Source organism: Nicotiana attenuata, unplaced genomic scaffold (genome assembly GCF_001879085.1).
Source record: "Nicotiana attenuata strain UT unplaced genomic scaffold, NIATTr2, whole genome shotgun sequence".
In the NCBI taxonomy this organism is placed as follows: domain Eukaryota; kingdom Viridiplantae; phylum Streptophyta; class Magnoliopsida; order Solanales; family Solanaceae; genus Nicotiana; species Nicotiana attenuata.
Window position 1 is genome coordinate 304,046 of NW_017671103.1, and position 24,558 is coordinate 328,603.

At 42.5% G+C, this 24,558-nt stretch overlaps 1 protein-coding gene across 1 annotated transcript in view; it reads right to left on the reverse strand.

Annotated features, from left to right (window-relative positions):
* LOC109205949 (probable mitochondrial intermediate peptidase, mitochondrial) overlaps positions 1 to 2,576 on the reverse strand; it is a 34,275-nt gene extending 31,699 nt beyond the window's left edge. Inside the window, exon 1 of the mRNA XM_019368716.1 lies at positions 2,487 to 2,576. Within this exon, the coding sequence (XP_019224261.1) occupies positions 2,487 to 2,576 (90 nt within the window). The remainder of the gene's footprint in view (positions 1 to 2,486) is intronic.
* Between the last annotated feature and the right edge of the window lie 21,982 nt (positions 2,577 to 24,558).

Genomic DNA, 24,558 nt, shown 5'->3' on the forward strand with positions numbered 1-24,558 from the left:
GAAACATATATATATATATATATATATATATATATATATATATATATATATATATATATATATATATGATTTTTACTAAGTTCCATAACCAATTTCGTGGACAAATCTCATTTTTATCAAAAATCTAACTTTTCATCTGAACCCTTGATTTTCACTAATTTTTACATGTTAATCTACCCATAATCTATGTATTTAACTCATGTTGTGTAGAAATTACTTACCTCAAAGTGCTAGGTGAAAAACCTCTTCCAAAAGCTCCAAAAATCGCCCAAGAGATGAAATGGAATGACATAAACGGCCTAAGTCCCGCATTAAAAGAGTTGGGCACAGGACTCTGATGTTGCATTTGCGACACCAGGTTCGCAAATGCGACAAAACACTCGCAACTGCGATCACTCATAAGGTCGCAAATGTGGCTCAGGTGTCGCAAATGCGAACAATGCTCCATTCGAGCTTCTTCGCGATTGCGAAGCTCTTCTCGCAAATGCGAGGTTTGCATTTGCGAACTATTTCTCGCATTTGCGAGACCTGCAACTGATACCAAGAAACACCAGAAATTTGGTGTCTTTTTCATCCCTTTCGAACGTCCGAAACTCACCCGAGCCCTCGGGGCTCCACACCGATCACCCACACAAGTCTAGCAACATCATAAAAACTTTCCCGCGCGATCGGAACACTGAAATAACATCAAAAACCACGAATTGGATGCCAAAATGCATGCATTTACTCATGAACTCCAAAAACTTCTAAAACACTTCTGCGTGTCCGATTCCTATCAAATCAACTTGGAATGACGCCAAACTTTGTGTGCAAGTCTTAAATGACATTACAAACCTACTCCAACTTCTGGAACTGGAATCCGAACCCGATATCAGAAAGTCCACCCTTGGTCAAACTTTCCAAAAACTTCAAGTTTCTAACTTTTGCCAAATAACTTCGAAACGACCTACGGACCTCCGAATCCACTTCTGGACACGCTCCTAAGTCCAGAATCACCATACAGATCTATTCCTAGGCTCGGAATCCCAAACGGACGTCTAGAATGTAAAAAATACATTTCAACCCAAACTTATGGAATTTGCTCAAAATGCCAACTTTCACTATTAGGCGCCGAAACGCTCCCAGGTCATCCAAAACCCGCTCCGAACATACGCCCAAGTCCAAAATCATCATATACGCCCAAGTCCAAAATCATCATAGCAACCTATTGGAACCGTCAAATCCCAATTCCGAGATCGTTTACTCAAAAAATTAACCGTAATCAAACTTGGCCTTTTAAGTCAACCTTAAGGAACCAAGTGCTCCGATTTCAACCCGAACCCGTCCAAATCCAGAACTAAGCATCCCCGCAAGTCATAAAATAGTAAAAGCATGTACAGAAAGTCTTATTTAGGGGAACGGGGTTCTAGAAGGCAAAATGACTGGTCGGGTCGTTGCATTCTCCACCTCTTAAACAAACATTCGTCCTCGAACGGGTTTAGATTCATACTTGAAGTGCTGAATAAGTGTGGATATCTGCTCCGAATGTCTTCCTCAGACTCCCAGGTCGCCTCCTTGATTGGTTGGCCCCTCCACTGAACCTTTACCGCGGAAATCCTCTTGGATCTCAACTCACGATCCTGTCTAACAACAATGGCAACTGGCTCCTCCTCATGACCCATGCTCTTATCAGCTGAATAGTGATGAAGTCTAACGCATGCGAAAAGTTGGAGTGATACCTCCGGAGTATAGACACGTGAAAAACCGGATGAACCCCTGATAGGCTGGGAGGCAAAGCAAGCTCATAAGTGTAACGACCCGACCGGCCATTTTGACCATTTGCACTTCGCTCGCCAGTTCTCGAGCATGGCTAGCCCCGCCTAATGTATTATGAATTATGTAAATCATCCGTTTTGGTTTTCAGGATAATCGGAACAGATATGGAAGAATGATTCTCAGCTTGAAGCTTAAATTTGAAAGGTTTGACCAAGTTTTGACTTTTTAGTATTCGATCTTGGATTTGGATTTTTATGATTTGGTTAGCTCCGTTAGATGATTTTGGACTTAGAAGCGTGTTCGGAATGTAATTTGGAGGTCCGTGTTAGATTTAGGCTTGAATTGGCGAAATTGGAAATTTGGCATTTTCCGGTCGGCTGTGGAAATTTTAATATCGGGGTTGGAATGGAATTGTAAATTGGAGTAGGTCCTTTGTGTCATTCGTGACATATGTGAAAAATTTCAGGTCATTAGGATGAGGTTTGATAGGTTTTGGCGTCGGTTGCGGAATTCGGAAGTTGGAAATCCTTAGGCTTGAATCCGAGGGTGATTTGGTGTTTCTGATGTTGTTTTGAGGGTTCTGAAGGTTGGAATAAGTTTGAATGGTGATATGTGACTTGTTGGTATTGTTGGTTGAGGTCCCGAGGTCCTTAGGATGAATTCAGATGGTTATCGGAAAGGTTGGAAGTTGGTTTGAGCAGCTGAAGCTGTTGCTTCTGTCACTTCCGCACCTGCGGATTAGGGACCGCGGGTGCGAGGTCTGTAGAAGTGGAAACGGACTGGAGAAGCGGAGAAGGACCATGAGCGGATGTTGGACGCATCTGCGAGCCCGCAGGTGCGAGGCCTAGGGCGTAGGTGCGGAAGCAGGAGATTTAAGTGAAAGGCGTAGATGCGGCGTTTGGACCGCAGGTGCGGTCCCGCAGGTACGTGAAATTGGCCGCAGATACGGAAGTGCTGGGCAGAATGTATATAAAGGCTCCTTCACGAATTGTTGGTCATTCTTCACCATTTTTGGCCGAGATTTGAGCTTTGGGCAGTGATTTTCAAGAGGAAACAAGGATTTTCAGTAGGGTAAGTTACTTAAGCTTTATTACTTGTGTTTATGATGATTTTCCCATTGTTTAATGATGGTACTAGTGAGAATTAGGGGTGAAATTGAGGGTTTAGGGCTTGGGTTTTGGAGAGTCTTGATTGAGGATTTGAAGGACCATTTGAGGTTGTATTTTGATGATTTTAGTATGTATAGACTCGGGAGTGAAATGAGTTCCTAGTTTTGTAATTTTTGTCGGATTCCGAGACGTGGGCCTGGGGGCCGGGTGTGACGACCCGACCCGTCGTCACGTGAGTAACCGCCCCGTTTCCCCCATGTTATGCTTCTTCATGTTTCATTATCAGTATTTGATGTGTTAGAGTTGGTTTGGAATGGTTTTGATAAGAAATGAGACACTTAGTCTCTTTTAAGAAGGCTTAAGTTGGAAAAGTCAACCAGATGTTGACTTTTGTGTTAGAGGGCTCGGATTTGAATTCCGGTTATTTGGTTAGCTTCGGGGGATGATTTGTGACTTAGGAGTGTGATCGGAATTGATTTTGGAGGTTCGGTGTAGAATTAGGCTTGAATTGGCGAAGTTAGTATTTTGGCGAATTCCGGTTGGTAGGTGAGATTTTGATCCGGGGGTCGGAATGAGATTCCGAGAGTTGCAGTAGCTTCGTTAGGTGATTTTGGATGTGTGTGCAAAATTTCAGGTCATTCGGAGGTGTTTTGGTTGGGTTTCTGATCGAATGCGTGTTTCGGAAGTTTTAGAAGAACTTAGGCTTGAATTCGATGAGAAATGATGGTTTTAGTGTTGTTTGAGGTGTTCTAATGATTGGAGCAAGTTTGAATAAGGTATTGGATCATGCTTGTATTTTTGGTTGAGGTCCCGAGGGCCTCGGGGTGATTTCGGATGGCTAACGGGAAGTTTTGAACTTAAGAGATTTGCAGAACCTGTGCTGCTTCTGGTATTCTCGCTTCTGCGGCATTGGGACAGCAGAAGCGGTACCGCAGAAGCGAGAGGAGAGACGCAGAAGCGGCAGGGACCGCAGGTGCGGAATTGGTGACCGCATCTGCGGAGTCGCAGATGCGACAGGAGGACCGCAGATGCGGTATTTGAGCTCTTATGGGGATCCGCAGATGCGTTAATTTGTCCGCAGAAGCGGGAGGCGCAGGAGCGGATGTTAAACCGCAGAAGCGGATATGTCCGCAGAAGCGGTGCATTGACCGCAAAAGCGGGAGCCGCAGATGCGGCCATGGAGCCGCAGATGCGGAAATAACTGGTCAGAATGTTTTTATTTCCCTTCGCGAATTTTTGAAAGGGTTTCATATTTTCACTTCGGACTTGGAGAATTTGGGCGAGTTGGAGGAGAGGAATCAAGGGACTTCATTGAGGTAAGAATTTCTAAACCAAAAACACGATTTTATGGTGCAAACACATGAAAATTAGACTGAAAACTTAAGGATTTAAGGTCAAAAATGGTGGTCTAGGGCTTGAAACCTAAGAGAACAAAAATGGGAATTTGAGGGGTCATTTGGACTCCAATTTTGGTGTTATTTATATGTATAGACTCGCGGCGAGATAAGGAATCCGGTGATGTAAAATTTATAATTTTTCGAGAAGTAGTCCCGGGGCTCGGGTTTTGCCAACTTCGTGATTTTCGATGTTTTTCGAGTCTTTTCGATTGGGTTATATTCCCTTAGCATATTGTGACGTATTCGTTGTGGTTTTGGTCAGATTCGACGCGCGAAGAGGTGAATTCGAAAGGCAAGGGCATAGCAAGCTAGGACTTTGGTCGGCTTGAGGTTAATAATAAATGTAAATGCTGTGTTGAGGGTTTGAAAACCCGAATTTGCACAACGTAGTGCTATGTGAGGTGACTTGCACGCCGGATAACGGGCGTGGGGTAGAGCACCGTCGGGGATTGTGACTTGGTCCATCCCGTTTAATAAAAATCACTACCTATTTGTTGTAGTTTCGTGATATCCTTAAAAAAATGGATTAAATTGTTATCATGGGGCCTTGTGCCAACTACTTGAATCCTTCAGGGATTGTTTTAATAATTTCTTACCATATTCATAAATATTAAACTCAGTCCTGGTATTTAATACTGTGTTTGCAAACTCAGCCTTTTTCTTAAATTAGAAATTAAGTTAATATGTTAAAATGAAGTTTGGGCTGAATATTTTTTTTATACTATTGTGCCGAAAGGCTTATGTGATTTTTGGACTGAGTATGGGATCGGGCTGCACGCCGCAGCAGTATTATAATGATATTGATATGAGGCCAAGGGCCGGTTTGATGCCACGAGATGGCTTATTATTGCGCTTGGGTCGTAAGGGGCCCCTCCCGGAGTCTGCACACCCCCAGCGAGCGCCGTCGACGTTAAATAAATGGAGCGGGCTACACGGCCGCAGCGGGGTACTGGAGGTACCAGTTTATGTGTTGCATTGCATATTTACTTGTTATTTATTCTCCTTCTGGTGTGACTTTATTATAACTGTTTTAATGTTTACCGTATTATGCTATTGGTCCACGTTGTTGTATTTATAGCTTTACTTTGTGTTTATTTAGGATTTCTGATCCTCAGACTTTATTTATATTTATTACTTTCTGAGTTGGAAGTACTCACCATACTCCCTGCACCTTGTGTGCAGATCCAGATACACCACAGGGTGAGTGAGGACTCGTGTTAGCTGAGCAGCATTATCCGGGAGTATCAAGGTAGCTGCATGGCGTTCGCAACTCTGATCTCTCCCATCTATCTTTATTATTTTATTCGTAATTTTCCTAGTCGGATTTGTAATAGGTGGATAATCTGTTTTAGAGGCTCATGTTCGTGACACCAGATCCGGTGGGCTATTTAGTATTTTATCTTGGGATTTTCGAATGTTAGAGATCTTAATAAAATTTCCGTACAAAAATTGGTATTATGGTAGCGAACATTTAATTATTTACATAGGTTATTTGGCTAAGGTTGTGTAAATGGTCGGGCTTGCCTAGCAATGTGTTGGGCGCCATCACGACCGGGGTTTGCGTCGTGACAAGGTGGTATCAGAGCCTAGGTTACTTGGTCTCGCGAATCATGAGCCGGTTTAGTAGAGTCTCGCGGATCGGTACGGAGACGTCTGTATTTATCCTCGAGAGGCTGCAGAACCTTTAGGAAATACTCCATATTCTTGAAACTCTTGTCGTGCGGCTTTGTTGAACTGTGAACTAAATCTTTGTTATTCTATTCTCTCACAGATGGTGAGAACGCGAGCTACCGAACGTGACGGACGACCACCAGTGCCACCTACTGAGGCCGCCAGGGGCCGTGGGCGCGGTCATGGTCGTGGCAAGGGTAGAGTAGCCGGGGCAGTACCAGCTAATCCTACGATTGCCCCAGCTCAGGATCAGGCTCCAGCGGTGGAGACTCCAGCAACACCTGCTCAGGCACCAGCTGTGCCTATTGTGATTCCGGGTCTTCAGGAGACCTTGGCACAGATCTTGACGGTCTGTACTGGTTTGGCTCAAGCAGTTTCAGCCACCACAGCAGCAGCAGCTACTTCACAGACCGGGGGAGGCAATCAGACCCCCGATGCCCGTACACCTGCGCAGGGAGTGCAGGGGCTACAGACACCGGAGGCACCTCCAGCTCAGCAGGTTGCACCAGCTCAGGGTTTTGTGGTTCCAGCTATGCCAGACGATGAGCAGCGTCGTCTCGAGAGGTTTGGTAGACTCCAGCCTCCGACATTCGGTGGTGCTAAGGGCGAGGATGCCCAGAGTTTTCTTGACAGATGCCAGCGTATGCTCCGTACGACAGGGATCCTTGAGTCGAGTGGTGTGGCATTTACTACTTTTCAATTCACGGGGGATTCTCTTACTTGGTGGGAGGACTTTGAGAGGCGTAGGCCTGCCGGTGCAGCACCTCTGACTTGGCAGCAGTTCTCAGCTCTTTTTCTGGAGAAGTATATACCTCAGTCCCGCAGGGAAGAGTTGCGTAGGCAGTTTGAGTGGTTGACACAGGGTGACATGACAGTGACTCAGTATGAGGTGAGGTTTTCCCAGCTAGCTCGTCATGCTACTTGGATGGTNAGATGCGGTAGTCGCAGAAGCGACAAAGGACCGCAGAAGCGGAAATAACTGATCAGAAAGGGTTTTAATTCCCTTCGCGAAATATTTACAGAACACATATATCTACTTCGGACTTGGGGTGTTCTTGAGCGATTTTGAAGAGGAAATTCAAGGGCTTCGATTAGGTAAGCATTCTTGGACTTGGAACACAATTTTATCATGCAAATACATGAAATTTCACTTTAAACTCAAGGAATTAAGGTCAAAAATGGTGGTTTAGGGCTTGAAACCTAAGAGAACAAAATTGGGAGTTTGAGGGGTCATTTGGACTCCGATTGTGGTAAATTTGATATGTATAGACTCGTGGCGAGACAAGGAATCCAGTGATGTGAATTTTATAATTTTTCAAGAAGTGGGCCCGGGGCTCGGGTTTTGCCAACTTCGTGATTTTCGATATTTTTCGAGTCTTTTCGATTGGGTTATATTCCCTTAGCATATTGTGACGTATTCGTTGTGGTTTTGGTCAGATTCGATGCGCGAAGAGGTGAATTTGAAAGGCAAGGGCGTAGCAAGCTAGGACTTTGGCCGGCTTGAGGTTAGTAATAAATGTAAATGCTGTGTTGAGGGTTTGAAACCCCGAATTTGCACAACGTAGTGCTATGTGAGGCGACTTGCACGCCGGATAACGGGCGTGGGGTAGAGCACCATCGGGGATTGTGACTTGGTCCGTCCCGTTTAATAAAATTGATACCTATTTGATTGTAGATTTGTAATATCCTTATAAAAATGGATTAATTGTCATAATTGGGCTTCGTGCCAACTACTTGAATCCTTCAGGGATTATTTTACAGGTTTCTTACCATATTTATAGATACTGAACTCAGTCCTGGTGTTTGACACTGTTTTGTAAACTCAGCCATTTTTCTTAAAGCAGAAACTAAATTAATATTTTTAAATAAAGTTTGGGCTGAATATTTTTATACTATTATGCCAAAAGGCTTATGTGATTTTGGACTGATTATTGGATCGGGCTGCACGCCGCAGCGCTATGATAATGATATTGATATGAGGCCAAGGGCTTGTTTGATGCCACGAGATGGCTTATTATTGCGCTTGGGCCTTAAGGGGCCCCTCCCGGAGTCTGCACACCCCCAGTGAGCGCCGTCGATGTTAAATAAATGGAGCGGGCTGCACGGCCGCAGCGGGGTACTGGAGGTGCCAGTTTATGTGTTGCATTGCATACTTGATTTCCATTTACTTATTTATCTGCTGTGATATTCTATAATGGTTTTTCATTAGTTTATTGAGTTGATGGTATTTAGATTGAGCTGTTGTAATTATAGCTTACTTTGTGCCTGTCCAGGATTTCTTACTCTCAACCCTTATTTATGTTTATTACTTTCTGGGTTTGAAGTACTCACAATACTCCCTGCACCTTGTGTGCAGATCCAGGTACACCACAGGGTGAGTGAGGATTTGTTATGAGCAGCAGGATCTGGGGAGTATCGAGGTAGCTGCATGGCGTTCGCAGCCTTGATCTCTCCCATCTATCTTTATCCTTTTATTCGCATTTTCTTTCCTAGACAGATTTGTGATTAGGTGAATATTCTGTATTAGAGGCTTATGTTTGTGACACCAGATTCTGTGGGCTGACTAGTATTTTATTTTGGGGTTTTCGAATATTAGAGATTATTTCAGAGATTTCGCACTTAAATTGGTATTTTATTAGTGAATATTTATTTATCTATCTAGATTAATTGGCTAAGGTTGTGTAAATGTTCGGGCTTGCCTAGCAGTGTGTTGGGCGCCATCACGATCGGGGTTGGGTCGTGACACCGGGTTTGAGCAAATTTGGGTTTTTGGGTCTAATTTGATAATTTTCGTGTGGGTTTCATTCCTTTAGTGTTAATATACTGATTTTGGTTAGATTCGGAGTAGTTGGAGGCCGAATCGAGAGACAAGGGCATTGCGGGTTAGAGTTTTGGCTTGGTTTGAGGTAAGTAACGCTTCCAAACTTGGTTTTGAGGGTTCGAGACCCCAAAATATGTGCTATATGAGTAAATACTGAGATGACACAAATGCCAAGTGACGGGCGTGTGGGCGTGCACCGTATGAATTGTGACCTGGATCATTCCATGGCACCGCTTAGTGACTCTTTCTTGCTGATATCTCTGTAGTGATTATGTGATTAAGTTAATAAGTTGTAAATCATACTAATTACCATGTTAAGGCTTCATGCCGATACCGTTGAGACCCGAGAGGTCGTTTCTTGTTGTCATATTATTAGCTTCATTGATATTCTGTACTAAGTCTGGTTCATGCATATCATATCATGTCTCAGTCTCGGTTAATGTTATTTGGCACATCATATCATTATTTCGGGTTATTATTATGGCATTGTGAGCCTGTGTGTGTGGGACTAGAGAGTGATGACTGAGTGAGGCCGAGAGTCTGATTGTGAGTGACAGTTGTGGGATCGGGCTGCACGCCGCAGCAGATTATTGATTATGCCTTCATTGGATTGTTATAGCGCTTGGGCTGAAAGGAGCCCCTCCGGAGTCTACACACCCCCAGTGAGCGCAGTTGATATTATTGAGGGATGGATTTCCCAGGACATGGATTTGTCCGAAGTATTGATATATGGAGATGGATTTCTCCACAGGGATGGATTTCCCTGGACATGGATTTGTCAGAAGTATTGATATATGGAGATGGATTTCTCCACAGGGATGGACTTCCCTTTTTCCTCGGTACCGAGTGATGTCTAGTCATCGTTGAGTATGTTCTGGGATGGATTTCCCTGGGCCGGATGGCCATATGCGGTAACAAGTAGTTGAGTGTGTATACATATATACTTGGAGATGGATTTCTCTTCAGGGTTGGATTACCCTTGTTCCTCGGTACCGGTTGGCTTGAGGTCAGTGTTGTATATATATTCCGAGATAGATTTCCCTGGACCGGATGTCCATATGTGGTACCGAGTGGTTGAGCACTTGAGAGTGGGAGCACACAGTGCATTTTCATACATTTCTGGCATTGACATGTAGAGTTTACTGAGCTTTATACTTCACATGGTTCGGATTAGCACTTTTCTTTACTGTCAAGTTAAAAATATTGAATTGCCAGCATGCCTACTTTTCTGTACCATTTAAATGTGTTATATTTGCTGAGCTTTAGTTCGTCACTACCTCTCAGTCCAATGTTTGGACTTGTTACTTACTGAGTTGGTGTACTCACGTACCCCCCGCACCTTGTGTGAAGATCCAGGTATCTCAGGTCACGGTAGCGGCTGTTGACTGTTCCAGACGCAGATTTCACCGGAGATAGCGAGGTAGCTACCTGGCGTTCGCAGTTCCGTCTTCTCCCTCTTTATCTTCCTTCTAGTATACTTTGGATATTTTAGACTATTTTAGTCTAGTTATGTTTTGGTACAAGTGTAGTATTTCTCATGACTTAGTGACACCCGAGGTCGGGCTTGTATTTTTCGCTTTTATTTGGTTCTAACTTTATATCTTTTATGGAATATCAGTTGAAAATGGTATTATTTAAGCCTTAAATGAAATGTTGAACTATTTTGAAAATGTGTCGGCTGGCCTAGTTTCACGATAGGCACCATCACGACCGGGTCGGTTTTGGGGTCGTGACAATAAGAAACCTCCCCAACTTGCCTCAACACCTCAGATGGGCCTATAAACCTTGGGCTCAGCTTGCCCTTCTTCCCGAATCTCATAATGCCCTTCATTGGCGAGACTTTCAAGAGAACCTTCTCACCTACCATAAATGATACATCACGTGCCTTCTGATCGTAACTCTTCTATCTAGACTGTGCTGTGCGAAGTCGCTCCTGAATCAACTTTACCTTTTACAAGGCATCCTTCACCATATCAGTACCATACAACTTAGCCTCGCCGGGTTCAAACCACCCGATGGGAGAATGATATCGCCGATCATATAAAGCCTCAAATGGGGCCATCTCGATGCTGGACTAATAACTGTTGTTATATGCAAGCTCAGCCAAAGGCTAGAACTGATCCCACTATCCCCCAAAGTCAATCACACATGCTCTGAGCATGTCCTCTAATATCTGAACTGTCCGCTCTGGCTGCCCGTCAGTCTGTGGGTGAAACGCAGTGCTGAGCTCTACACGGGTCCCCAACTCACTCTGTACGGTTCTCCAGAAATGCGAAGTGAACTGAGGGCCTCTATCTGATATGATGGAGACAGGCACACCGTGCAACCGAAGTATCTCCCGAATATAAATCTGGGCCAACCTCTCTGAAGTATAAGTAGTTGCAACTGGAATGAAGTGTGACGGCTTGGTCAACCTGTTGACAATGACCCAAACTGCATCAAACTTCCGCAAGGTCTGCGGCAACCCAACTACAAAATCCATAGTATTGTGATCCCATTTCCACTCTGGTATAGTCATTTGCTGGAGTAGGCCACCTAGCCTCTGGTGCTCATACTTAACCTGCTGGCATTTTAGGCACCTAGCTACATGCTCAACTCTGTCTTTCTTCATCCGTCGCCACCAATAATGTTGCCTCAGGTCACGATACATCTTTGTAGCACCTGGATGAATGAAATACCGAGAATTGTATGCCTACTCTAGAATTTTTCCTCTCAAGCCATCGACATTAGGAACACATAGACAACCCTGGAGTCACAGTACACCATCCTCTCCAATAGAAACCTCCTTGGCACCACCCTATAGTATCGTATCTCTGAGAACTGCCAAGTGCGGATCATCAAACTGTCGCGCCTTGATCTGCTCCAATAGTGAAGACTGGGCAACAACACATGCAAGAACTCGGCTGGGCTCTGAAATGTCCAACCTCACAAGTCTGTTAGCCAAGGACTGAATGTCCAAAGTTAGTGGTCTCTCCTTTGCTGAAATGAATTCCAAGCTACCCATAGTCTCTACCCTTCTGCTTAAGGCATCCGCGACTACATTTGCCTTGCCCGGATGATAACAAATGGTGATGTCATAATCTTTCAGTAACTCAAGCCATCTACGCTGACTCAAATTGAGACCCTTTGTCTGAACAAATGCTATAAGCTGCGATGATCAGTGTAAACCTCATATGACACCCCATAAAGATAATACCTCCAGATCTTAAGAGCGTGAACAATCGCGGCTAACTCCAGATCATGCACGGGGCAATTCTTCTCATAAATCTTCAGCTATACAATAACTCGCCCCTCCTGCATTAAGACACAGCCCAAGACAACGCGTGAAGCATCGCAATACACCATATACATCCCCGAATCAGAAGGCAACACTAGAACTGGTGTTGTAGTCAAAGCTGTCTTGAGCTTCTGAAAGCTCGCCTCACAATCATCAGACCAATGGAACGGAGCACCCTTTTGGGTTAATCTAGTCAGAGGTGCTGCAATGGATGAAAAACCCTGCAAATTGGCGATTATAACCTGCTAACCCTAGGAAACTCCTGATCTTAGTCACCGAAGTGGGACAAGGCCAACTATGAACTGCTTCAATCTTCTTGGGATCTACCTTAATACCCTCGCCTGATACAACATGGCCCAGGAATGCCACATACTCTAGCCAAAACTCGCACTTGGAGAACTTAACATACGACTTCTATTCTCCTAATGTTTGAAGCACTACTCTCAAATGTTGCTCGTGCTCCCCCAGGCTACGTGAGTAAATCAAGATGTCATCAATGAAGACAATAACAAAGGAATCACTATAAGGCCTGAACACCCAGTTCATCAAATCCATAAACGCCGCTAGGGCATTGATCAAGCCGAAGGACGTCACTAGAAACTCATAATAGCCATATCTAGTACGGAAGGCAGTCTTCGAAACATCCGAGTTCCGAATCTTTAACTGATGGTACCCTGACCTCAAGTCGATCTTAGAGAACACCCTAGCGCACTGCAACTGGTTAAACAAATCATCAATACGCGGCAACAGGTACTTATTCTTGACGATAACCTTGTTCAACCGGCGGTAATTAATGCACATCCGCATAGTCCCATCTTTCTTCTTCACAAATAACATTGGTGCACCCCAAGGTGATACACTTAGTCTCACAAACCCTTTTGCTAACAACTCCTCAAGCTGCTCCTTCAACTCCTTCAACTATTTTGGAGCCATACGGTACGGTGGGATAGATATAAGTTGGGTACCTGGAGCCAAATCGATACAGAAATAAATATCACGGTCTGGTGGCATGCCTGGAAGGTCAGAAGGAAACATATCAGCAAACTCCCCGACTACTGCACTGAATAAATCCTCGGAGACTCCACGGTGGTATCCCGAATGTAGGATAGATAAGCCAAACAACCTTCTCGACCATATGTCAAACCTTCAGAAAAGAGATGACTCGATTAGCTGTACTAACAGAGGAACCCTTCCATTCCAATCTCGGTAACTCTAGCACCGCTAAAGTAACAGTCTTGGCATGATAATCAAGGATGGCGTGATATGGAGATAGCCAGTCCATGCCCAGAATGACCTCAAAGTCGGTCGTGTCAAATAACAGAAGGTCAGCTTTGGTCTCGTACCACAAAATGTGACAACACAGGACCGATAGATCCGATCCACAACCACAGAATCGCCCATAAGAGTGGACACATAAACAGGAGTACCCAAGGACACACGAGTAATATCCAGGAAATGACCAAATAGAGATGATACATATGAATAGGTAGATCCTGGATCAGATAACACCGAAGCATCCCTACCGCAAACATAAATAATACCTGTGATCACGACATTTGAGGCTACTACATCTGGTCTGGCCGAAAAAGCATAGAATCTACCTGGAGCGTCGGCGGGCTGGCCTCCACCGGGCTGAACAATAGCTGGCTGACCTCCCCCTGCCTGGCCTCCACCTCTAAGACGGCCCCTACCAGCCTATCCCCCACCCTTGGGTGGTCGAATGGCTGGTGCTGCAATCATGGGCTGATGGCCCTGCTGTACTGCCTTGCCCCAAAGTCTGGGATAGGTTCTCTTCGTGTGACCCGGATCTCCACACTCGTAACAACCCCTCGGCACCATAGACTGCTGCCTCGAAGTCTGACCCTGATGGCCCGAATATCCACTAGAAGAACCTTGAATGGCTGGCGGACGGTATGAACTCTCTGGCATGCCACTGAAATAGGCACTGGAAGAACCCTGATGAGCTGGTGGGTGATAAGAACTCATTGGAATAGCACTAAAATAGGGTCGCGCTGGAGCACCCCGAGGAGGTGGTGGTGCTGGATATGGGCCTGCTAGGCTGACCCCTCCCAAATTGACCTCTACCTCTAGTCGGGGCACCTCTAAACTCTCCAGAGAAATGGGCCTCTTGTCCTGCTGCATCTGCTCCCTACCCCTCTAGCGGTAGCCCTCAATCCTCCGAGCAATCTCTACCACTAGTTGATAATCAGTACCCATCTCAACCTCCCGGTCCATACTAGCCCGAATACTGGGGTGCAACCCCGTAACAAATCTACGCACTCTCTCTGTATCCGTAGGAAGTATCGTAAGTGTATGGTGAGACAACTTAGAAAATCTCGCCTCATAATCGGTCACGGACATCTCACCCTGCTCGAGCTGCTCAAGCTGACACCGCAACTCTTCCCTCTAGGAGGGTGGAATATACCTATCCAAGAAAAGCCGCGTAAACTGGTCCCAAGTCATGGGAAGAGAACCTACTGGCCTGCCGAGAAGATAAGACTGCCACTATCTACGGGCCCTGCCCTCCAACTAGAAAGTAGTGAAATCTACCCCATGCGACTATAATATCCTCATGTTGTGCAGTCTGTCCCTGCACCTATCAATGAAGTCCTGGGGATCCTCATGCCGCTCACCTCCGAAGACAGCAGGGTGTAGCCTAGTTCATCCGTCCAAAAGCTTCTGCGGCTCGCCGGTCGCAGCTGGTCTAGGCTTAGGTACAACCACTGCAACTGGCTGGGCTCTGCCCACGGGTAGTGTACCCGAAGTCTAATATACTATAGCTGCATGCCCAGGAGCCTGAGCAATAGGGGTCTGGCTCCCCTTCCCGCCTGAGATGTGGCTGGTTCTGCTGGAAATAAACCAGCCCGGGTCATAGGATCCATGAACCGCAACATACTGTCACGACCCGGGTTCCCCACCCTCGGGGTCGTGATGGCGCCTACTAATGAGAGCTAGGCAAGCCAAATTTAATTACTTGTCCATTAATAATCCAATCCATTTTAACAATTTACAACGATAATGCAAAAGCAACGAAATTCAATAATAAGCGGAAGTCTTAACATTTTATAGAATCTGAATAGAAATGCGAAAAGTTCAACAAAATCCTCTACCCAAGATTGGTGTCACTGTACTCACGAACTACTAAGATTACTACATACAAACGTCTGAATGAGAACATAAGCTGTTTGTCTCGAATACAATGAGACAACAGATAAAATAAAGGATAGAGGAGACGCCGGGCATGCGGACGCCTGCAAGGCTATCTCGGGTCTCGCTGAAATGAAGTCTGCTCCCACACTACTACTGCTGCTGCTCGAAACCTGGATCTGTGCAAAATAGCACAGAGTGTAGTATCAGCACAACCGACCCCATGTGCTGGTAAGTGTCTAGCCTAACCCCGGCGAAGTAGTGACGAGGCTAGACTGGGCCACCACATAAACCTGTGCAGTTATATACATACAGTGGAATCGAAATACAAGACAAGTAAACAATATGGGAGGGGAAGCATGCTGTGGGGAGATAACAGTATTAACAGTAAATCCAGAGTAACAGTCTAAAGGCAGCTTAGAATTTACAACGGACAAGAGACTAATATCCAAAATAAACACACTTGTATCAATAATTGTTGCGGCGCGCAACCCGATCCCAATATATAACAACACTGTTGCGGCGTGCAACCCGATCCATATCGTTTAGCATTGTTGCGGCGTGCAAACCGATCCACAAATATCATTGTTGCGGCGTGCAACCCGATCCATAACATTTAGCATTGTTGCGGCGCGCAACCCGATCCACAAATATCATTCAATGCACGGCATCACCCTTCGTGCTTTAACACTCTTCCTCACCCAATCAACAAATCACAAACAAGGGCAAGGGAATAATAAAACAAGAATGGAAGTCCCGGCAAGGGTACACAAACAAACAAATAAAAACCCGGCAAGGGTACAACATCAATAACCAACAACGTCCCGGCAAGGGAATAAATCATTAACTCTTCTCTTTCTTTCACTTTCATCTCAAAGTTCACATTATCACTTGAGCCAATGCTCCAAGGAGTTACTTATCTCATATACCTTCACAATTTGTATTTCAACCCGAGCCAATGCTCCACGAAGTTCAAAGATCACAATCTCTTTCACAAGATCTTTACAACATATAGAAGTCATCATTTAAGCATGGAAGGCATAACAACAACCAAACTATTCGCAAAACAAGGACTCACGGTCATGCTAGACACCAATGTATAGATACTCGTCACCATGTCTATACATCGTACTCGACAATTAGCAAGTTACAAATAAGACTGAACTCCTATTCCCTCAAGCTAGGGTTAAACCAAACACTTACCTCGATGCCTTGAACTCAACTCAAGCGTCAACTATGGCTTTACCCCGTAATTTCACCTCCAATCCGCTCGAATCTAGTCACAAATTACTTAATTGCTTTAATAAACATTAAATGAATCACTTTGAATGCATAAAAATGAGTTTCCCAAAATTTTTCCCAAAAATTCCAAAATTGCCCCGGGCCCACGTGGTCAAAACCCGAGGTTCGAACCAAACCACGAACTCAAATATGTAAATTTTTTTGAAATCGGACCTCAAATTGAGGTCCAAATCCCCAATTTTTTAGAAAACCTAGAACTACCCAAAACACCCAATTTCACCCATGAAAATCTTTGATTTTAAGTGGAAAACATGTTAAATGATGCTAATGGTTGAAGGAATTGAGTAGAAATTAACTTACAATTGATTTGGAGAAGAAAGATTTCTTGGAAAATCGCCTATGGGTGTTTGAGTTTGAGAAAATGTGAAAAATGAAGCTCAAAATCGGTTAAGTATAAAATATGCTGGGCTGCGGATATGGGAAATGCGAAGTTGGGTTCGCAATTCCAAACCCTGCAGGTACGGGAAATGCGAGAAAAATGTTCACATTTGCGAAGTCAGGCGAGTTTGGGGGTCTTCGCATTTGCGACACTATACTTCGCATTTGCGAAATGTCTAACCTCGCATTTGCGAGATTTTTGGTCGCATTTGCAAACCCAACACAGTGCCCCCTTCCTCGCAATTGCGATGCCAGGCTCGCATTTGCGAGCTCGCAATTGCGAGACCTGCTTCGCAATTGTGAAAATTGCAGAACTGAAATGCCAGATTTTCCTAAGTTCAAAAATGCACTCCGACACCTATCCAAAACTCAGTTGAGCCCTCGGGGCTCCAAATATGCACACAATCTCAAAAACATCCTACGGACTTATCCGTGCGACCAAATCACCAAAATAACATCAAAATAATGAATCAAACCTCAAAATCACTAGTTTTTCTTCAAACTTCATAAACTTTCAAATTTAGAGTTTTAAGTCCGAAACACGTCAAACGACGTCCGATTTCAACCAAACTTTACAGAAAGCGCTTAAACCATATATAAGACTTGTACCGGGCGCCGGAACCAAAATACGGGCCCGATACCATAGTCGTTTTTTCAAATTTCATTTCCAATTTCCTTAATTATTTCCAGAAAACAATTTCACACAAAAATTCATTTCTCGGGCCTGGGACCTCGGAATTCGATTCCGGGCATACGCCCAAGTCCCATATTTTCCTACGGACCCTCCGGGACCGTCAAATCACGGGTCCGGGTCTGTTTGCCCAAAATATTGACCGAAGTCAAATTTATTCAATTTAATATCAAAATTTAGCATTTTTCTCACATAATTCATATTTAAGCTTTCCGGCTACGCGCCCGGACTGCGCACGCAAATCGAGGTAACTCCCGAATGAGGTTTTCAAGACCTCAGAAACACGGAATAAGTAAGGAAACAAGTGATGACCCTTTGGGTCGTCACACATACGGCCCATGACCTCTTAGAAGCCCGGTGCTGACATGAGATCTACCAGGGCTGGCTCTGTTGCAGCCCATGACCTCCTCAATAATGGGATCTTCTACTAGATCCGCTGGTGGTGCAGATGGGGCAACTTTGGAACGTCCTCGTCCCCTACCTCGGGCCGGTGCCCTGCCCCGACCTCTGTCTCGGCCTCTAACAACGGGGGGAGCAGCTTCTCCCGGGTCCAGAACGTCTACTGCGCGCGTTCTCACCATCTATAAGAGAAAAAGAGAAAGGAATTTAGTATACCATCAACTTCACGATAGGAGATGAATAAAGAGTAGTTTCTTAACACCCTATATCCTCTCAAAGATAAGTACATACGTCTCCATACTGATCCGTAAGACTCTATCAGGTCTGCCCATAACTTGTGAGACCTACGTGAACCCAGTACTCTGATACCATGTTATCACGACCCAATTCCATTATAGGCCGTGATGGCGCCCAACGCCGTTATTAGGCAAGCCAACACTGATCAATCTAGTGATTTCCCGTTTTTAAATAACTTATTAAGTGGATAACATTTCCTCATTTGTTAAAATGGATTTAGAAATTTGCAAATGTAACATAATTAAACAACGAAAGCAATGAGTACAAATCGTAATCGTTTAAACAAATCCAAAATCATAAGTCTACTAATGTGTCCCAAGACCTGGTGTCACAAGTATGTGGGCGTTCTAGTAGAATGTACAAAAGAATAATAGTCCACTGTATGAAAGGAAATAGACAGAAAAACATAACATTAAGAAGACTCCAGCTGCTGCAGAACGCCTCAAAAGGCAGCTCACCGTGAAGTCTCGAAATGGGGATCAAATTTGCGCGCCGGACTAGTGACCATATGCACCTGCCTCAAACCCTGTACAATTAAGTACATAAGTGTAGCGTGAGTACATAAAAATATGTACCAGTAAGTATCTAGTCTAACCACGAAGAAGTAGTGACGAGGGGTCGACTCCGACACTTACTAAGGCCAACAATATAATAATATAAAATTTTAATTAAGCATGATATATAGAGATAACAATAAAACTCAGAATAAGAAATAACCGAATAATTCTTTCATCATATATAAGAACCCAAAATATTTCCTTCATTTAAAATAATGATCTCTTAACAATGAATTTATACAAGTTACAAAAAGGACTTCCAATCTATTATCACACACGTTTTCCACCGAGGACGTTCGGCCTGATCCAACATAAATGTAAATTGTACACTGTCGAGGATCGAATGGCCTGAACCATAGATGCATCTAATTATCCTGCTCGTGAATCATACGTGCGATGCGCTCAATGCTTCCTTGATTGTTTTTCAAAATAAAGACAATTCAACTTGATGTTTTTTAAATCCTTGGAAATCCTCAACTTAATTCCATTTGTTACAATTAACAAATATAATCAAATAACGATGTCTATAAAGCATGGTGTAAACCTAAAACTACCCGGACATAAACAGGATTAGTAGCTACGTACGAACTCTCGTAACTTCGTACGTACGTAGCCCCAAAAAATAAACACATATTAATTAAGTTTACCTATGGAGAAATTTCCCTCTTACAAGGTTAGAAAAGAGAATTACCTCGTCTCAAGGCCTACTTCCCAATTCAAGAGTGCGCTCGAACCTCCGAATTTGATGCCAAACGACTCGAAACTAGTCAAACATTACGTAAATTAATCAATCTATGCAAGTTCATATCCCCACTATTAAAGTGATTACCCAACCTAAATCGCAAGATTCCTAAAATTCACCCCCGGGCCCACATGCCCGGATTCCGGAAATTTTTAAAGAAAGTTGTTACCCATAACCTTAGGAACATAAATATATAATTTTTACTAAGTTCCATAACCAATATCATGGTCAAATCTTATTTTTAATCAAAAACCTAAGTTTTCATCTAAACCCTTGATTTTCACTAATTTTTATATGTTAATCTACCCATAATCTATGTATTTAACTAATGTTGTGTAGTAGTTACTTACCTCAAAGTGCTAGGTGAAAACTCTCTTCCAAAAGCTCCAAAAATCATCCAAGAGATAAAGTTGAATGAAATAAATGGCCTAAGTCCCACATTAAAAGAGCTGGGCACAACATCTGATGTCGCATTTGCGACACCAGGTTTGCAAATGAGACAAAACACTCGCAAATGCGAAGCCTGGCTTCAGTTGCTCAGGTCGCAAATGCGACGCAGGGGTCGCAAATGCGATCACTGCCGAGGTCGCAAATGCGGCTCAGGTGTCGCAAATGCGAACAATGCCCCAGTCGAGCTTCTTCGCAATTGCGAAGCTCTTCTCGCAAATGCGAGGTTCGCATTTTTGAACTATTTCTCGCAAATACGAACCTCGTATTTGCGAGATCTGCAACTGATGCCAAGAAACGCCAAATGTCTGGTGTGTTTTTCATCCCTTTCGAACGTTCGAAACTCACCCGAGCCCTGTGGATTCCACACCAATCACCCACACAAGTCTAGAAACATCATACAAACTTGCTCACATGATCGGAACACTGAAATAACTTGTAAAACCATGAATTGGACGCCAAAACACATGCATTTACTCATGAACTTCTAAAACACTTCCGCGCGTCCAATTCCTATCAAAGCAAATCGTAATGACGCCAAATGCGTGCAAGTATTAAATGACATTACGGACCTACTCCAACTTCCGGAACTAGAATCTGAACCCGTTATCAAAAAGTCCACCCTCGGTCAAACTTTCCAAAAACTTCAAGTTTCTAACTTTCGCCAAATGACTCCGAAACGACCTACGGACCTCTAAATACACTTCCGGACGCACTCTCTAAGTCCATAATTACCATACGGAGCTATTCCCAGGCTCGGAATCCCAAACGGACGTCTAGAATGTAAAAAATCCATTTCAACCCAAACTTATGGAATTTGCTCAAAATGCCAACTTTCACTATTAGGCACTGAAACGCTCCCGGGTCATCCAAAATCCGCTCTGAACATACTCCCAAGTCCGAAATTATCATACGAACCTATTGGAACCATCAAATTCTGATTCTGAGGTTGTTTACTCAAAATGTTAAATGAAGTCAAACTTGCCCTTTTAAGCCAATCCTAAAGAACCAAGTGTTCCGATTTCAACCCGAACCCCTCCAAATCCCAGACTAACCATCCCCGCAAGTCATAAAATAGTAAAAGCATGTACATGAAGTTTTATTTAGGGGAATGAGGTTCTAGAAGGCAACACGATCGATCGGATCGTTACAAACATAATATACTATAATTAGATTTTGAAGTATGAAATCCAGCACATTGTTATGGATTTCAAGTTATGAGAAAACTCCAACAGTCTATAGTGTAGTAGAAGCAACAAACTACTTAAAATTCACCCTAATAGCGTTGAACAACTTATGAAAACAAGTTACACAATGATTACAACATAAAATTAAGAACAGAGTCACAAAATTATCAAAAATAAGTCCATCAACTGAACAAAAAAAATAAACAAAACAAAAAGAATTGTCGATGTCAAAATACCACAAAAATTTAAACGCTCACATGAACGAAATCAAAATTAGAACAAATAGAGCAACAATCAGAACGAAATTCAACAACAGAAGTGTAAAAATCACACTTACCCAGACGAAGTTTGGACGAAAATTTGGCCTAAAGAAGTCGCAAAATTCCATACAGTGTTCTCAAGAGAAAATAAGGAAGAAAGCGAAAAAGCAATGTAAAAAAAAACTAACTGAAAGGGGCGTTTAAAAAAAGAAGGGCAAAATGCCAATTACCTATTAAAATGGCTAGAATTACTGACATCAGCGATGGTGGCTAATTTTGAATAGCAATCCGTAAAAATGGCTACGCCATATCATTTTGATGTTATAAAACCAAAAGCAACGAAGTTGCTGACGGCCTTCAAGGCCAAAGTGTACTAGCTTGTTATTCCAATTATCAAGTGATAAAACACGTGACATTCTTATCTTTAAATTTGCAAAATTCAATATGGGTCCAATAGATTATTTTCTCGCCTAACTGAAGCTTATTGATCAAAACTTAAAAATTGTAGATTCTTTGTATTAAATGTTAGTTTGAGTGCCTTTATGAGTTACTAAAAAACTTGGTTTGTTACCTTACTCCTTAAGCATAAGCGAAATAAACAGTAAAGTAAACACAATAATTTTTACGTGAAAATCACCCGGCTCAAAAGGTGAAAAAGACACGAACTAGCACGTAGGATTTTAGCTTCAACTTCACTAGAACAATGAGTCAAATGGATCGATTAAAAGACCTGTAACTCAATACCCTCCAATTCTCCTACTTCAACTATTTTACTTACAAGTTACTCTAACTTGCAAAACCAAACAATCATTCCAACTCACTGATTATATGTGACACTTTGATTACAACTCGATTTCCTAAAACACATTCACTAAACCGACTCAAGAAGAACACTAACACTAGTAATCGCCTTGAGTATAGAAAATGTAATTCTTTATTTAATGTGAAAAAGGATAATCTCAGCAGTCAAAAAAGATAGTATTTAAACTTCCTGGACTCCGAGATCTTTTAGGAATCCTATACGTAGTCAGCTTCTCATTTGATAGGACTCCTACAGCTCCAAGGACTCCACAATTTTTGGGACTCTTGTCTCTCACTTATGCAAGCATATCTTCTTGAATAACAACCCTTATCATGTTTAGCGGTCCTCTTCCACCGAATTCGGACTTGAGTAACTTTGTGATAAAGTTACTGCCATGTAAGAACATGCAATCAACGAACTTGAGTACCTGGTTCTTAGAACAATTTAGCAGCTACATTGAGGACGTATTTCTTAAAGCATTTCCTCTAAACACACTTTTTTAATCACCAAAACCTCAATACTCAACATTAACTATATTTCATATGTTATAAGAAAAGATGTCCATTCTTTATATTAATTATTCCTCTGTTTTTTATTTACATGACGTAGTTTGATTTGATATAAAGTTTAAAAAAACGTTTAAAACTTATAGTCTTAAAAACTTAAAAGTAAAAGATTTATGGGGTCATAATATTTTATGTGAATATAAAAGCTATTCATTAAGAATAATAAAAGAAAGGCTTTAAAATTAAATAATTTCTAAATAAAAAATATGTCGTTCTTTTTTTAACAGTCTACAAGCAAAGTGTTTTATGTAAATCGAAATGAATGGAGTCTTTTATTCCTATTTTTACGTTAATAGGAATTAATGTGATAGTGGTGTTGTATTTTACTTTTCTTGTTTGCGGATTGTGTAGGTTTGTTAGTTGAAGAGATGCGTACGTAGTTTTATATATCGCCAAAGTTAATTTGTTTTTCCAGTCGTCAAATTTTTAGTATTAGGATTTTCAAACTTTTAGCAAGAAAATGAGTGAAATGGCCATTTTACAATTTGAATACAAGAACATGGCTTTAAACATAAATTCTTAATTTCTTAAATATTCGATTTAGCTATTTAAAAACTACATAAAATTTTCAGTGTATTGGGTAAATCAACCACATAGGTGTTGTCAGTGATTTTCTTTAGGATGCGATAAAGACCGTACTTCTTTGGTAAATCAACCACATAGGTGTTGGCCATGTGAGTTGCCGTTATACTCGTTCCTAGAACCCGTGGAAGCCTAAGAAAGTCTAAGATATGATATGGGCATTGGACATAGACAATAGAAAATACTGAACTCCCAGATGCACTATAAACAATACTATTGTAGGCAAACTTGGCTTGGGATAAGACAAAATGTCATTGTTTAGGCTTATCTCCGCATATGCATCGAATCAGATTGCTCAAAGTTCGCTTAACAACTTCAGTTTGGCCATCTATCCGTGGGTAAGCAGTACTGCTAAACTTTACTGATGTGTCAAATATTTTTCATAGGGAGATCTAGAAAAGATTCACAAATCGGGTGTCCCTGTAAGAAGTGATCGCCTTAGGGACCATAGCAGGCAGATAAATCTCTAAAAATAACCTAGCAACATTGAAAGTATTTGTGATCTTCCTGCAAGGAATAAAAAGGGACTTTTCTGAGAAATCCACCACAAAAAAATAAAATCCATACCTCGATGTGTCCAGGGTAATCTAAGCATAAATTTCATGGTTAAGTACTGGTAAAGGAATGTAAAAGCTAGTATTCTTAGTTTGACATATATAACACCTTTTCACCAATTTACAGATATTTTATGCTTCAGCTGAGGCCAATAATACCTTTCGTCTACTGTAGCAATTATCTTATCACTTCCCACGTGTCCATCTAAGCCTCCACCATGTAAATCTCTAATAACCTTCTCACGCAAGGAGGTGCGAGGAAGGCTAAGCTTGTTACCTTTCATAAGGAACCCTTCATAGATATGGAATTCATCAACAACTTGCTTCAGTTGGCATTTTTCTCATATTTCTCCAAGATCCTCGTTATTCTCGTAATTATCTTTCAAACAATCAAAGCCAATGATCTCAAACCTGAGCATTGTCATTAATGTCACTCGTCGGCTTAAAGCACTCAGCAAATTTGTTATCTACTCTTAACTTGTGTCAAAGTCGATAAGGAAACTTTTGCAGAAAAAGTGATGTATCTCGCATGCATATCTTGATTAATTCTTGTCTGACTGCCAAGGTGTTTTAAAGCCTGATGATCAGTATAGAGAACAAACTCTTTACCAAAATAA